Source organism: Cyrtonyx montezumae, unplaced genomic scaffold, assembly GCF_038088225.1.
Source record: "Cyrtonyx montezumae isolate F1298 unplaced genomic scaffold, pur_monq_1.0 scaffold_5, whole genome shotgun sequence".
In the NCBI taxonomy this organism is placed as follows: Eukaryota; Metazoa; Chordata; class Aves; order Galliformes; family Odontophoridae; genus Cyrtonyx; species Cyrtonyx montezumae.
The window spans coordinates 16,527,026-16,542,070 of record NW_027072056.1 but is presented as its reverse complement, the minus strand read 5'-3'; the positions used below and the strand labels follow the sequence as shown (position 1 = coordinate 16,542,070).

Genomic DNA, 15,045 nt, shown 5'->3' with positions numbered 1-15,045 from the left:
CAGCATTTGGTGAAAAAAGAATTCTTTCTTCTACTGCCAAATAGCTCCTTAATATTAATCCATGGTATATATTATTTAGTTGATACTTTTAGTATCTTGCATCAGATTCTCTTCTAATTATGTCCATGTCATCCCTTAAACTAAAAGGGTCTCTGTCGATGTCTAAGGGGGTATTGCTCAGCAACTGGCAGTGATCTATTCCCTTAATTGTGAGATCTCTGTGATTTTATTCCATTTAAATTTCTAAGATCCACTACAGCAATTTTTTAGCATGGTCATTAGTGGTAATAGCTCTAAATGTATTGCGGTATACGGGGAGAACAGGACTCCTTCCTCCTCATAAGCAAGAATCCTAAAGAAGGGAACTGAAATCCAGGTATCTAGATTCTTAACTTCTCTGAGATTGGTGATCCCTAGAGAGCTGGTCTGGGATTTTACAAGCAGTCGCCTACAGCCCACGTAGTCCAGTCACGAAGTTTCATTCAAGACTGAGAACTATTTAAAGTAAAAGCTATGGCACTTAACAGTAGGTTTTACTGGGACTGTGGTTCCTAGCATAGCTTAAGAAATGAAGGTGGAAGTGAATGTGTGTATTCTCCCTTCTCTGCGTAAGGTGTCAGACTGATATTTGCACTGATTATGAAGTTGCAGTGTCTCTTTCTGCAGTGACATATTGTTAAAGCATTGGTAACAAAATGATATCTTTGACATCTTAGCCACATTCCTTCTTCTGCAGAAGTGCTCCAATGGTTGCAGCTTCTCTTAAGTACCATCCTGCCTGGTTGGCACACTCTCATGGCTGCTTTTTGACTCTGCCACAGTGAAATGCCTGCTAACTTCTTAGGAAGTCTCTTGTGCTCAGAGTGGCTTCTTGTCCTTTTCTCAAAATTAGTCATACCAATCTGTGTGATCTGCTGTGTCTGATGAAACTCTTTCACTTCATACCTTTTGTCAATGCTGTACCATGAAAAGGTGCTTTGAAAATACATCAGTACAAGACTTTCTGACCACAGCAAGAAATGTTGTCTTATTCCTGAAGATTGTTATCACCTGCTAGTGCCTCTGTGAAGCAAACTGATTTGTGCAAATCAAGACTGGGCTTGCAATGTTATCCTGTTAATAGTAATTCTATTATTGTCTTCTATTTTGAGCATACAACATTTATGAAGTAATGCATTGAATGGATTGTGTTACAATTTATTAGTCAGATGTAACTGGGATTAGACTGGGACACAGTGGTACAAGCCAGTTTGCTATCACAAGAGGTTCCTGATTCACTAAACTTCATGTTCAATAAACTCCTCTCAAAACTCTGGCTCCTGACTCTAGGACCATGCCTTGATGACTTGTGTAGAATGAGGCTTCTCATTCTCACCTAAGAATCAGGGTCTGTTTCTGCTGAAGTCAGAGAAATTTCAGAAAATGAGGAGAATATTGTTTGGTAAATGGAGTTTGTCTTAGCTGTCATAGGTAGCATGTCATAAAATGTCTTTCACAAATTGACTGTTTGATCTTTAAAGTAATTAGGTTTTCTGCTTCTGCTATTCCAGTTGGAAGGCTATTGGAAATTATGATTGGTCTAATGATCAGAAACCTTCTTCTAATTTCCAACCTAAATTTATTCACAGGCGGTTAATATCCATTTGTTCTTCTGCCAGTTGTGTCCTTAGCTAATTTAGGTTTTCTGTGTCTGGTGTTTATCTCCCTGATGCATTCACATGCTGTGATTACGAACCTGCTGAGCTATCGTTTCGCTCAACAAAATAAACCAAAATCTTTTGGTGTCTTCTCATAAGACTCCCTTCACCTTGATCATCATTCTTTGGACATGTTTCCTTGCCTCTCTTCTCAGCCAGAGCTTAACTCATTTGAAAATTTGCTAGTGGCATTATAAGTTGGTACTAACATTTTCCTGACTCTTCTAGAAAAACTAGAGCTAGAAGTGCACCTGCCTTTTTTATGGGTATACTGTTGGCTTATAGGTCTTCTGTATGTGCAAATCTGTCCTAATATTTTCCAAATGGTATTTTACAGCTTTGAGTAGATTATTTTCTTTGTAACTGATGATTAACTGCATATTGTGCTGTTAAATTTCTCTCTTTGTATTGTACCGACTTGAAGTTCACATTTCCCTCTGCACAGTGACCTGATATTCACCAGTACTGGTGATGTTTCCCAGAAATTAACAAATGTAGTCAACATCTTTCTGTTTTTAGTATATTTATGGATGAACACAGAAGACATCAGTTCTAAAACTCATCCACAAAGAGCCTTGCTAATAAATTCAGTCTGACTTTAGCGCAATTTGTTTTGCTTTCCCATGAGCAGTTTCTTGCCTTCTCTATGTTTTCTCTGCTATTTCTCTTTTTCTCTAGCTTCTCTAATAATTTATTTTGAGGTGCTTGTATATAACAAACGCTTACCAAAGACCATGGAAATCAGTCAGTCATGTTTCCTTTGCCTAGAAACCCAATTATGATTACAAAAAGTTGTCAAGTCAGCCTGACGTTATCTTCTGTTGATAAATCCGAATGGCATCTTTTCCATTTTTCTGTGCATGTTTTAAAATATGCACCTAAAACCTTGCAGATTACTGATAGCTCCATGGGTATCTGGGCTGTGTATTGCCTTATTATTTTTATTATCCTATTTTAAATCTTGTCCCATTTTCTGTCATCCTCTTATGTGGGACCACATCAGGATTCATAGCTATACTATTAGGTATTTGCTACCGAATCTTCATTTCTTTATTCCAGTTCCATCAGAAGTCTGGGACAGTGATTGTATAATGTACTCCTGCTAAAGCTTTTGCTTCACACATTGCTAACAGCTTCAGCCCTCATAACCATTTTGGTTTTGGACCAATAATTAGATTATCCGTAATATAGATGCTATTTTGAGTATGTTTTTTTCCCCTAATCATGTAACTGAAAACTTTTCAGCTGTTGTTTTAATAAACTTCCAAGGCCTTTCTAAGCTTTAATTTAGGCTGCGTACACTTCTTACATCTGTCTTTGAGGAGGAGTTTATTGCTATTCTGTGCGTTTTATTTTTTTGCTTGGTCTTCACCTTTTAACAATTGCCATTTTGTAGTTCTTATTTTGACAAGGCTTTTTTTTGTGGTTTTTTTTTTTTTTAATTTATTACTGCTGGTTATTCTTCCTCATATTTCTTTCTAAAAGCTTTCTTAATTTGATCCCAGTTCCTGGAAGGACTGTTGGATGACAGATAGCTAAAGATTAGAAATCTCATCTACATATGAACCTCGTAAATGAAAAATTATCTAAACTTCAGTGAATGACAGCATCAATACCTTGTCATTTTAACAAGACACATGATGAGCTACGCTTTATTCTTTCATTAATTTTATCTATGACAATAGTGTACAGTGCCTCAGAGAAGGCTAAGACCATCCTCCTACCTTACATAAATAATATTAATCTGTTCTTCTGTGTTAAATAACCAAGACTGTTTTTTTCAGAACTTCTTATTAGGGAGCATGCTTCTGATTTTAAAAAGCCCTGTCAGATAACTATCACACCAAAATGTGAGATTTTCTTTCAATTTTACATAATATGCTCAAAAATCTTCCATGTATTACAATTTTTGCTTATTCCTAGATTTATGTTAACAAACTTGACACCAGTAAATTCAGTGAACTTTAATATTCAGTGTTAAGTCTTGAGAAGCATATATCTCTTAAGCTTAAACAGGCAAGCATTACCTCTCAATTGACTTTGGAGGAGATCCTGAACCTTTTTATTTAAACAAGTACCAGTTGCTTTAGAAATTGCAATTAGTAACAGCTTTTCTGTCCCTGTTCAGAACATGTAGTCTCTACTTTGTACAGTAGCTCTGGGACACGACTGGTGTCATTAGGAAGATGGGTGGTGTGCAAAAGGCTTAGGAAACCAAGTATTTTCTTATTTACATGGGTATAATTTCCACTTCTATTCATATATGTAAATAAACATACAGCTGGCTTTACTGTTGATCACACCTAATCACCATGCATTGCACTTCAATTAGACTATAGCATGAGTGCTAACATGAATTTTAGTTTTAATTCAGCTTTTGAAAACCATTCTGTAAAGCCAAATGATCAATTTAAGGAAAACCAAGAAAAAATAATGTGGCTGACCCTAAAATGCACATGTATCAAAAACATTCTGAAGCTGTTGTTTCTAAATGACAGTAGGTAAGGTTATTTGTGTTGTGTATCCCATAACAGCAGACAAAGTCTAAATGTAATCAGGAAAGACTGTTTGTCTGAATTCATCGCACAGTGCTTTATCCTTATCACATATGCATCTGCAATTATGCTGACAGATTCTATTATTTTCCATGTTGATTTAAAAATTCTGTCCAAAGACATTTGTATTCATGTATCTGCATTAGGAAGAGTCCTTTTAAGGCAATGATTTGAAATTACAGTGGCAGTAGGCAAAACTGAGAAAACCTTTGAACCTGTGAAGGGAGGATAGGATGACCAAAGAGGTTGAAGTGAGAAGAAGTAAATGTTGGCACATCTGCCTGAGTATCGTGATGATAGACCATGGAGAGGTGGAGGAAGGAAACCTGGGGCTCACATTGCTTATGCCAACCTAACAGAAATTTCATCAAAACTGTTTGGGAGGAACTGTAGTGATGCAGAGATGCTGACTGAGAGTGGAATCTTTTGAAAAGTCACATTCATAGATTCATAGGTTCATAGGTTCATTAGGTTGGAAAGGACCTACAAGATCATCTAGTCCAACCATCCTCCTATCACTATCCCTACCCACTGAACTACTAAATCAAATCCCTAATTCAGAGGCTAATGTTAAACACTGGTTTGTGTTTTCTATTCACGGAGCAAAGTAATGTGACTGGGCTTCTTTTTTTCCATCCAGTACAATATGTGTCAAATCTTTGTGTTGGAATTTTTTTCTTAGTTTCTTTACACACACACACACACACACAAACAAACAAACAAACAAAAAGCATTGGAAGTAAAACTCACGTACCAGTGACTCAGAATTTCAGTAGCCTGAGTAGAAAGCATTGGAATATTGCACTGCTCATAATCATTTTAAGCTGCTAGAAGAATTTGCTGAATACAGTCTTTATGACCCTTAGGCATTTTATTAGGAATGATATTGGACATTGATGAAAATGTGTAACTACAGAAAGTCACCTCCTAGTTTACATGCTATGACACCTGATTTAGAAGACAACTACTTCTGCCTGTTTTGTAGTATCAGCTATTTCTGAAATAGATTGTGCAGACTTTAGGTACAAACAACTAGTAGATAGTTCCTGTGCTGGACGTGTAAGAAAAACAAGCTTGTCAGATTCATTCTAAATAAGATTCCAGTTTTTTTAGCATTTTTATTTCTAACTATTGCAAAAAGTTAGGAAACTATATTAGTCAGATGGCTTCAAGTAGACCTGCTTTAGACATCAAAACCTTTCTTTAAAGTTTCTGCAGGCTCAGCTTACTTAGAAACTAGATCTTTTAAAAAAACACAAATTCTTTTCTGATGATGAATATTTGAATCAGCATTTCCTAATGTGTACTGAAAGTTTCTGTATATAGTTGCCTAGTCTTTTCATGCTTTCATGCACCTTGTCCCATTTGGGTATTTCACTCTCGTCTAACTTGTGAGCTTTTAGTGAAATTTTTGCCTTCTTCCTTTGCACAGCATCTACACGATTCCATTCCCAGGCTGCTGGCTTGCCTTTCTCTTCCTGCTTTGTCAACAGTGGGCCCCATTGAACTAATTAGCCTTCAAATATGTGTAAGCTTATGCTTTCAAACAAGTATAAGGCAAAGTAATCAAAATAGACTCTCTAAAATAGATAGTGTATACAAAGCAATTATATTTACTAACACACATGTTAACACAAACCTTGGACAGGCTGATTCTCAGTTGCCTAACAGCAATCAGCATTGATTTATGAACTGTTGATATAAATGTAGACAAAAAAAATCTGTGCATATACATTAAAACTGCATTAATGGATCATGGTTTAATTTTTAGAAACCTGGGTTCCTGCAAGGCTACTTAGCAGCTTCAAGAAATGCCTTTCTATATGAGCATTGCAAATTCTCTGCATTCGTACAGTTTCAGTATCCCTCTTAGCCAAAAGCAGTTTATCACCTGCTTTCTTTGAACGAATGTCTTTCAATGAAAAGTAGCTCATTATTTTTAGCTAGTTTCATTTATATGCAATTCATAATCTGCTCTTCAAAACTTGAAAAGCTACTAGTGAGTAATAGGAAAATATCAAAACAAAATGGAAAACGTGCCACTGTAAACACTGCCATAGTATTGTAAGTACTTCTAGAAAACGTTTGAATAATGAAAAATCATCAGTTTATCATAATGGAATTTCAGTCAGGCTGGGAGTTATGATTCATCAACATCACTAGGGATCAGTTGGCATTCCAGCTCTGTGCTCCGACTTGGAGAATTTTGTAGCTTAAAGTTATTAAGTTTCTGTTGATCTTAACAGCTGAACAAAGATTCAATTTAACACTGAATTCAATTCTACATTGTGCATATTTTTATGGGCTCCTTTATTCATGTACAAAGTGCATAGCTGAGCAATTCCATTTTTGTAACCATAATTGATGAATAGCTTGAGACTTACTTATTTTAAGTAGCAGCGTAACCAGGTACCAAATAAGCAAAGATGGGACTTGCATCAGCAACTAATTCTGTGAAAGTCTTGCTTCACTTTTCCCAGTGAGGAAACTGTGTCTTAAGTGTTGGGAAATCAGTGCAAAAATGTTTTTTATAACTTCTAAAATGTTTATTGACACTTTTTGGGCCCAATAAAATATGTCGAGACCCTGAGATTTAATTTTGCATGAATTTTCGTGTGTGCATAGTGATTCTTTCTGTAGACCCCCTGTAGTCCTGCACGTTTGTGCTTGAAGAATGAGATTTTACTGAAACATGAATGATCATTATGGGTAATTTAATCTAAATGTGAAATGCCAATGGTAGAACATTAAGTATCTTTAACAGTACAGAATGCAGCACAACAATTAAGGGCATGAAGTTGATTGCATATTCAATTAAAAGTTGTGGACACTGATCTGGAACTTGGCCAAGGCATCATTGCTATAAGCCTGCTGCTGTGAAAACGTGCCAAAGGAACTCTGATAGCCATGCGTGGTCAAGATTTCTGCTTTGTCTAAATAAAGCCATTTCCAAACAAAACACATAAAATCCCATGCCAACATTTGGCAAAGCACCTCTTCTGTTTGTGCTGGAGAAAGCTGACTATGTACAGCATCAAGGCAAAGAGGTTTGAAAGCATTTATTCTGAGTTTCCTAAGAAGCTGAATGCTGCTGAAAATCCAGTTCTATGATTGTCATTTACTTCCTATCCGTTTGTAGAGCTATCATAAAAGTCAATGGGAGGGACTGATACCAAGGGTAAAATACACTGTGAAAAAATTTAAATGTATTATTGTTGGTTGATAAAATGATAGACATTTTAGAGCAGTGACTGTGGGATGAACTCAGCTCATGTTCTGCTTCCATCTGGCCTGCTACTGTTTCCTTGAAGAACTGGTAAACAGCACACGTTGTCCTACAAGAGAAATATTCTCTCCTTCACCTGTACTGTTCAGATTTGGAGTCAGGTATCCGTGTAATCCCAAAACAGGCAGAGAGCCCCTAGAACTACTGAGGTCAGGACCAGAAGTGTAACTCGGGTGTGCCTCTGTAGCCATGAGTCTTTGTCCTCTCAACATTTGACTTTCCTGGAATTCAGTAGGGCTGCTTATGTAACCAAAGGTCTGCACAGCTAACCTCCTTCTCATGCAAAAGCCCTGCCATGAAGGCTCAGGCTTCAGCCATGTGAAACAAACAGGCTGGTAAACAGTACACCAAAACAAAATGGTTGTGGTAGAGAAATAGCTGCGAAGGAGCTCATACAGCACTGTACTTCTCTGCATCGTGTTCCTGTTGTGTGCCTCTGTGGAAGGCCACTGCTTTTCTCCTGGACTCTTATGTGAAAGTGTGTGGGGCAGAAGGAATGCAGAAGCTAACCGTCTAGAACAATACCGGGGAATATTGAGTCGGTGGCTGAGCCTTACTGTGAAATTACAGCTTTTCTTTTTCCCTGTCTGGGATTTTAGCTTAGGACTAGTGTTTCTGTATTGTGAAGATCCATGTATAGAACAGTAAGTGGGAAACGTAAGCCTAGGTCCTTGGAATAAGCCAACTTCCTGAGGTTCAGAAAAAACAACTACATACTGCAAACTGAGAATTAAAAAGAGATACACTTATTATGGTCTGATGCTGTAGAGCACTTTAAATGTCTTCATTTCACGTGACTTAAGCAGTACACAAAGTATATTTTACCTACACTTGCAGAATTCACTGAACTCAGAAATTCTCCACTGAAGCCCGTAATGCTTGATGCCTGTTGAGGCGGGTACTTGCTCAGAGTGAGAAATTATGTTCATTACATTGTGAGAGTTGTTAACGTTGTGAATTTTCAGAAGACTTGGAAGAATTAGCTGAGTTAGAGCAGGTCATTAATAAAATATTGTCTTTGTAAACATCTTTTAAAGTATTTAGACTGAGGGATAATTCCTGCAGATTTTACTTCTGAGAACAAATGACTGGCATTCTAAACCAGATCCTAAAAATGCTCACTGTACATTCTGAAGAACTTTTGCTGTAAGGAGTGTGGGATCAGCCTTTATAATCGGCACACTTTTTGGCAGGATTCATGAAGCTTGATGCTTAGGTGCTCAGTTAGGATTTCACTCAAAAGCAGTGGAAGCCATGAGTGCTCAGTGCCTTTAAAACCAAGATTACTGCTATTAACGAGTCCAGGTATTACTGACTTAGGTGCCTAACTTGATCCACTAGAATTTGAATAGCTCCATAGCTCACATTCATCTTACACTAGCAGGTCATTGCAAATAGTTTTCCTTACATTAGTAAAGGTCTTCCAAAAACTTCTGGGAGGTACTGAGAACGGACTCGCCACGCTCAGGGTGTGTCTCTGTTTCGGTTAGCAAGCAGCTGGGTACTGCTCTTGTATGGTAACTTCGGCAATCTGCATTTAATGTGGTTTAATACATGTTACAGCAGATAATTTCACTGCAATGTAATTAGCTCTTTATTGTCTTTTGTGTGACTCACTTAAAGGCTCCAATTAAGGATATAGTACACATGAATGTTTTTCCTGCTGCTTCAAGGGTTTTTTTAGGTGTTTTCTGAAGATTAATGTTTCCAGGTAGGGCAGAAATATATTTAAAACCTTGGCTGATGTGCTTAGCTGAGTTGGTATTTTTTAGCAGACAAGTGTAGTGAATCTGAATAGTATTTTAATTCAGCTGAGTTATAAAGTGAATTTGGACAGAATTTGATTACATTTGAGCTATATGTGTATTCTGAAAGAAAACAAAAATGAAAGGACATAAATCATAACATGTTTATATGTTTTGACTTGGTCTTTTCTCTATTGAAAATTTGATTTCGACTTTTTAATGATGGAGAAAACTTTACAATGTTGCCAGAGACCTCAGTGTTCCATTACACTTTCAAAAAGTGCTGTGTGTTTGTTGAAACCTTGTGGTGTACGAGCCATAGCAAAGAACTTCTGCTTTCTTAAGGTATAAATACTTATTTGTCGATATCCAATTAATTAACATCTCTTACAGGATTGTTTTTGTGTTGCCATAAAACAGTGCATGCTTTAATCTTATTATTATAAATAGTAAAATGCATACTGCTTCCATTGATTACATTCCTGTTAAAACCTGTTTGCTCTCCTATGGCAAGCAATATTGTGACACATTGTTTATCACTGTTGAGATCAGACAGCACCAATATGAAAGAGTAACCGGTATCATTCGGGTCGGAGTGCTGAATCATAGATTCATAGATTTATAGATTCAGAGTTCTCACTTAACACACGTAATGTACACACTCCTGTGTTTGACACTGACTTCAGCTGAATGTTCCTGACGACCATTTGGAGGTTTAAAATGCTGTGCAGTCGCACCAAAGAGAAGGGGGCAGCTCACGCGTACCAGAGCAGCAGTTGCTCTGTAAACAGCCCCAGTACTGACAAACAGCACTGGTGCTACTGTCATGATTAAAGCATCTCATCGTTCCTCGCAATGAGCGCAAAGAAATAAGTTTGGGAGAGCCGTGCAAACCTTTACTCTGCTTTGCCAATTCATTCTCCTCCAAAATAGCTTTGGCTTTCCAGGGAAGAGCCATGGGAAGGAGAGTAGGAGTCAAGGTTAAAGTCATCGTGTCCAAGGCACCCGTGTGTTTTAATCGGGGAGAGGCGTTTTCTGCTACAGCACTGTGGATCAATAGCAGCAGGAGGCAACATTTCTGCCTCAAATGTTGGAGTCACTTAGACATGTGTTTGAAATTCATTCTACAAAGTCATTCCAGGGCTTAGCAAAATCAATCCTCATCCCACGTTAGGAGGGAGGAACAGAAATCCATCACCTTTTACCACAACACATTGTGCAAATCAACAGCTTCAGCGTGACATGAAATCTTTGCAGATTTTGCAAAGCAAGTGCTCTGTCTTTTTCCTTATTGTTTGTCCTTCACTTGACATAGAGGAAGAGATGCATCAAGAAGATGGCAAGAGCCATGTGTCACTTAAAGCATGCCATAGCAGTGTTTGCCCTGGAACGCTCCCTCGAATCTGTGTGAACAAGCAGGCACTATACATCAATAAATACACAACTTCATCTAGTTATAAAGTTGAGCGCAGCCCTTCGCCGCCCTCCCCATGGAGCGGAGCCGCCCCAGGCGCGCTGTCCCCTCCTGCCCGCCGGCAGTGCCCGCTCGCTTGGCCCCGGCTCACTTGTTGCACGGTGCCCGGTGCCACCCCCCAACCCCCGCTCACCCCGCGGAAACTTCGCAGGATCGCGTCCCGGCGGAGCCGCTGCCGGTGCTGCTGCTGTCCGGCTGCGTGCAGCTCTTACCTGCATGTGGCCCTGGTACATTCTGCCGGCTGTGCTGCGGGTGCCCCTGAGGCCGGCGGGCTGGGTGCACGCTGGGAGGGGGCACCTCTCCTGTGCGCTCGGCTGAAAGAAAACAAAACAAAAAAAGGAAAAAAAAAAAAAGCCTAACCCTGGAAGAGCTATTTTTGCACAAGATTCAGTTTGTCCTGGAAGCTCCCGTATTGCTCTCGGTAACCCAACGAGGCGGGCTGCTTCCTTCCCTCCGTCCTCCCCTCCTGCCTCTCTTCCCCCTCTCCCCCTTCGCAGCGGTGCCGCAAGCTGCACCGGAGCTGTTCCTCGCGGGGTGCTGGGGGGAGGCGGGCCGGGCCGCGGCGGCGGCGGCTGCGGGGCCGCCGGGCGGGGAGCGCCGCGGGGCGGAGCGGGGCCGCCCGCTGCCGGGCCTGGGCTCGGCCCGCTGCTGCCACCGCCCCGCCCGGCCCCGGTCTCCGCCGCCCTCCCTCCGTCCCTCCCTCCCTCCGTCCCTCCCTCCCTCCGGCCGCAGAGGGAGCGCGCGGCTTCCGGGGGACGCGCGGAGCCCGCTGAGCGGCGCGGTGCCGGGCGGGGCGCTGCGCGGGTCCCGGGGAGCTGCTGGCTTCCGCTGCAGCAAGGTGTATAAAGAATGATAATAGCACTTAAAAGAATAATAAATTAGAAAAAAAATCGAAATTAAATTTATGTGTCACGTCAGCGTGACAGCACGACCCAAACTCGGAGCGTCCCGGAGTCAGGGCGCGGCGCACGCTGCCCATCCCGGCCGCCCCGCGTGATGCCGCCCCGCTCAGCGCTGCTGCTGCCGCTGCGCTGCGGTGCGGGGACAGTTGGGTGTCCCGGAGCGGTGCGGTGACCTTGTAAACTGGCACACCGGGCCTGCCACGTCCTGCAGCTGCCGCTCACCTTGTCTTGGATCCAGATTATTTTCCTCTCCCCCACCTCAGACCTTTTAACTTCCAACGTGCTGAAAAGAGCAGTTGTAATGTATCCGTATTCAGTAGCACAGTAAACATCCAATGCCTCGGATTTGGTGGACGCTGTATTTTTTTTTTTCAGCTCTGAGCTCTCTAGTTTTGCTAATAAACTCCCCAGAACTGTCATGATGCTTTGAACTGACCAAAGCAACCAACCCCAGCATCTTCCACTACTAAGGCAGTGCAAAGTAGATTTCTCATTCCTGGAACCATCACATCTGTATAGTCACAGATCTCCTTTCAGCAGGCTAAATATGGTTTTTTTTTTGTTTGTTTTGTTTTGTTTTTTAAGTGTTCCTATTCAACTAAAAAAAGGGGATTTATAAAGTCATCCACAATGGCACCAGCAAAGTCTAGCCTTTTATTTTTTTTCTTCTGCTTAAACTTATTTTATCCTTTCGACAGCCAAAGTGACAGTTGTCTTACACCCAATGAATGTGCATCCAGCTCACTGTGGTTTTCATGCAGCCTAAGAGTTTAGCCACATGTGGATGATAAAAAGAAATACAAAATGAATATTTTTCCTACCTAAATCCCTTAAGCTACTTTGAAAACCTCAATTAAGAGCCAATGAGCTCAAAATACATTTTTGGGGATTGTCCATACACGTTAGATGTATTTTACTGTGAAATGCTGCTTTGTAGTACAGAAATTGTCTACACATCCGTGGAAAGATCGGATATGAATTACTGTGGTTGCACTTAAGATATAACATGCAGAATATAGATTTTGCAGAGAGAAGTACCTGGCCACCTTTGTGCTCAATGCAGAAGAAAAGTTAGCTATAGATGAATAATAGCCACTCCTATGTAAGCTTGGAGCCTTGTTGTCTCTGCTGTTTGTTGAGCAGAGGTGTTAGGCTCTCAAGCCTTTAGTACTTGTGAATCCGTGCTGTTTTTGCTCTAGTTAAGCTAGCGCACAAGTTTTCTGTGAAGATTTCTTCCTTCCTCCCTTCCTCCCTTCCTCCCTTCCTCCCTTCCTCCCTTCCTCCCTTCCTCCCTTCCTTTTCCTCGTGGTTTTGTTCATATTTTTTTCCCCTCAGGAGGAAGCTGGGGTAAGCTTGTCAGTGCTGCTATATGCAGATATCTACGTTTTCTAAGGCTAATATGTACCTTATGATTTAAATTTTTCCTACGTGGTAGAAGGAACTAAACTTGTAGTACACAAGCTGTTAGTCCAGGGATTTGTGTCATATTATTTCTGGGTGAAGCACAAACACTGATAAAAATTGGTAAGACCCGGTGCTAGATATGAGGTTTTGCAGTATAGTTTGTTTTGAAGTAGGCATTTTTTCTTAATTCAGCAGAAGCAGCTGCATCGATTTCTCAATTTACTGATATAGTGGCATACTGATGCCACATTACGTCAGGATCTGGTGGATCCAGGAAAGCCAGGTGGATCCATCTTTTACCTTTGTTTTTCAGCAGGGACTCAGTCACTTGGCAGCAGACAGAAAGAACGGGCTGCACAGCAGCAGTCAGAGCAGTGGGGAGGCAGAGGGTGGTGCATATCACTGGCTGGATGGCAGAGGTTTCTTCTTGAGGAGCTGTTCTTTCAATATCCTTCAGTGCAAATCACGTGCACGTTGCACTGTGCTTCCCCAAATCTAAACAGCTATTGTCCCAGCTATAGTCACTAGAGGAAGCTTCAGCAAGATTGTTTCTTTAACCACCTATTCCTAATCTGGAACTGATGCATAGTATTTATTGCTTAGTTATAAATAAAATCTCAAAAATGTGCCATGGGATGTGGAGCAGGAAATACTAGTTTGCAATTCTGATGTGTAATATAAAGCCGTGTTCTTCTCAGCTTTGAAAAAGGTGAACACCAGTGTGCATGCTGTTTATGACTCTGCTCTACATATAAATGTGAATGTCTGTTTTGTTATAGGGTGTGTTTAATTACGCAGAGTTTGCTTGCATAAATTGCTTTAAAAACATTTGTTTCTGTGAAAATCTTTTGTTTCTGTTGCGTTCCTTTTATAGCAGTCTGTGTGCCTGCATTAAGACTTGGACCAGTGATGTCTGCTTGCTATGCACTCTCTAAGCTCTGTCATTTGTTATGGCAAAAATGGGAAAAACCATGGTGAAAAATATGGAAGTCATAATGTTTGTTAAAGAAGAGTTACCATATGGCTCAACAGACTTTAATTAATATTAAACTGCCAGGGGAAAATTTGCAAAAAAAAATCAAATAAAAATCCTTCATTTCACAAATAAATACTCAGAATTTGTTTTCAAGTATTTGTATGGGGTAATGAAGGTAATCGGGAAGCCTGGAGACAGTAATGGCAGTGAGGGCAGTTACAGACCTGCACAGGGTGTCTCTGGAGGTTCTGGTAGTTACCTCATTACCATCAAGAAGCTGACATTTAACTCCCACTGGGAGGCATTTTGATTTTCAATAGCTGCTGGTATTTCATTCTTTCAGGCCTTACTAATGTTTATTTCATCCTGGCAATCTTAGAAATAGTTTTATCTCATCAACTCTGAAACTGCAAAAGGTGAAGCACATAGTCTCTGAGTTAATAACTATCATCATAGTATTTGTCTTTATCAGACTGTTGTGAATGGCAAAGTCTGTGTTTTCGATGGCAAGATGCCACATAGCAAGGGCAAGTCACAATTTTTGTTCGGGAAGACACTGAATGATAAAGAGACCTAAATGTTCTAAGATAGAAAAGCAAACGTATACTCAGTGTGAAACATCTACTTAAGTGCTCTTCCCCAACAGGGATACTTTTCTGAATGTGGGACACAGTTAATCTGAAGGAGGATGAGTTTCCAGGGCTATAAGTTGTCTGCAATGAAAAGTGCTCAGCGGAAGAGATTTAAATGGAAATTGAGGGTGATTTTCAGTGGCATTGGAGGCAGCTGTTGCCTGTGATGTGCTGTGGTTCTTGCAGCCCTGAAAGCAAAACTATGAGGGAGAACTTTGGGGAACTCAGTCCTCTGCATATACAGCAGGTTGTTATCTCCATCGCTCTGCTGTGCAACGTGAGATTCTCTGAATTGCTTGGTATTTCTCACGTATGGCAACAGATTGTGTTGCCAGCATCCAATGGGAGCATATGTTTGGTCCTAAAGACACAGA

General features: G+C 40.5%; 1 protein-coding gene across 1 annotated transcript in view; it reads right to left on the bottom strand.

Moving 5' to 3' along the window:
* PEX5L (peroxisomal biogenesis factor 5 like) overlaps positions 1 to 11,277 on the bottom strand; it is an 88,750-nt gene extending 77,473 nt beyond the window's left edge. Inside the window, exon 1 of the mRNA XM_065748363.1 lies at positions 10,970 to 11,277. Within this exon, the coding sequence (XP_065604435.1) occupies positions 10,970 to 10,990 (21 nt within the window). The 5' untranslated portion in view covers positions 10,991 to 11,277. The remainder of the gene's footprint in view (positions 1 to 10,969) is intronic.
* Positions 11,278 to 15,045: the final 3,768 nt, after the last annotated feature.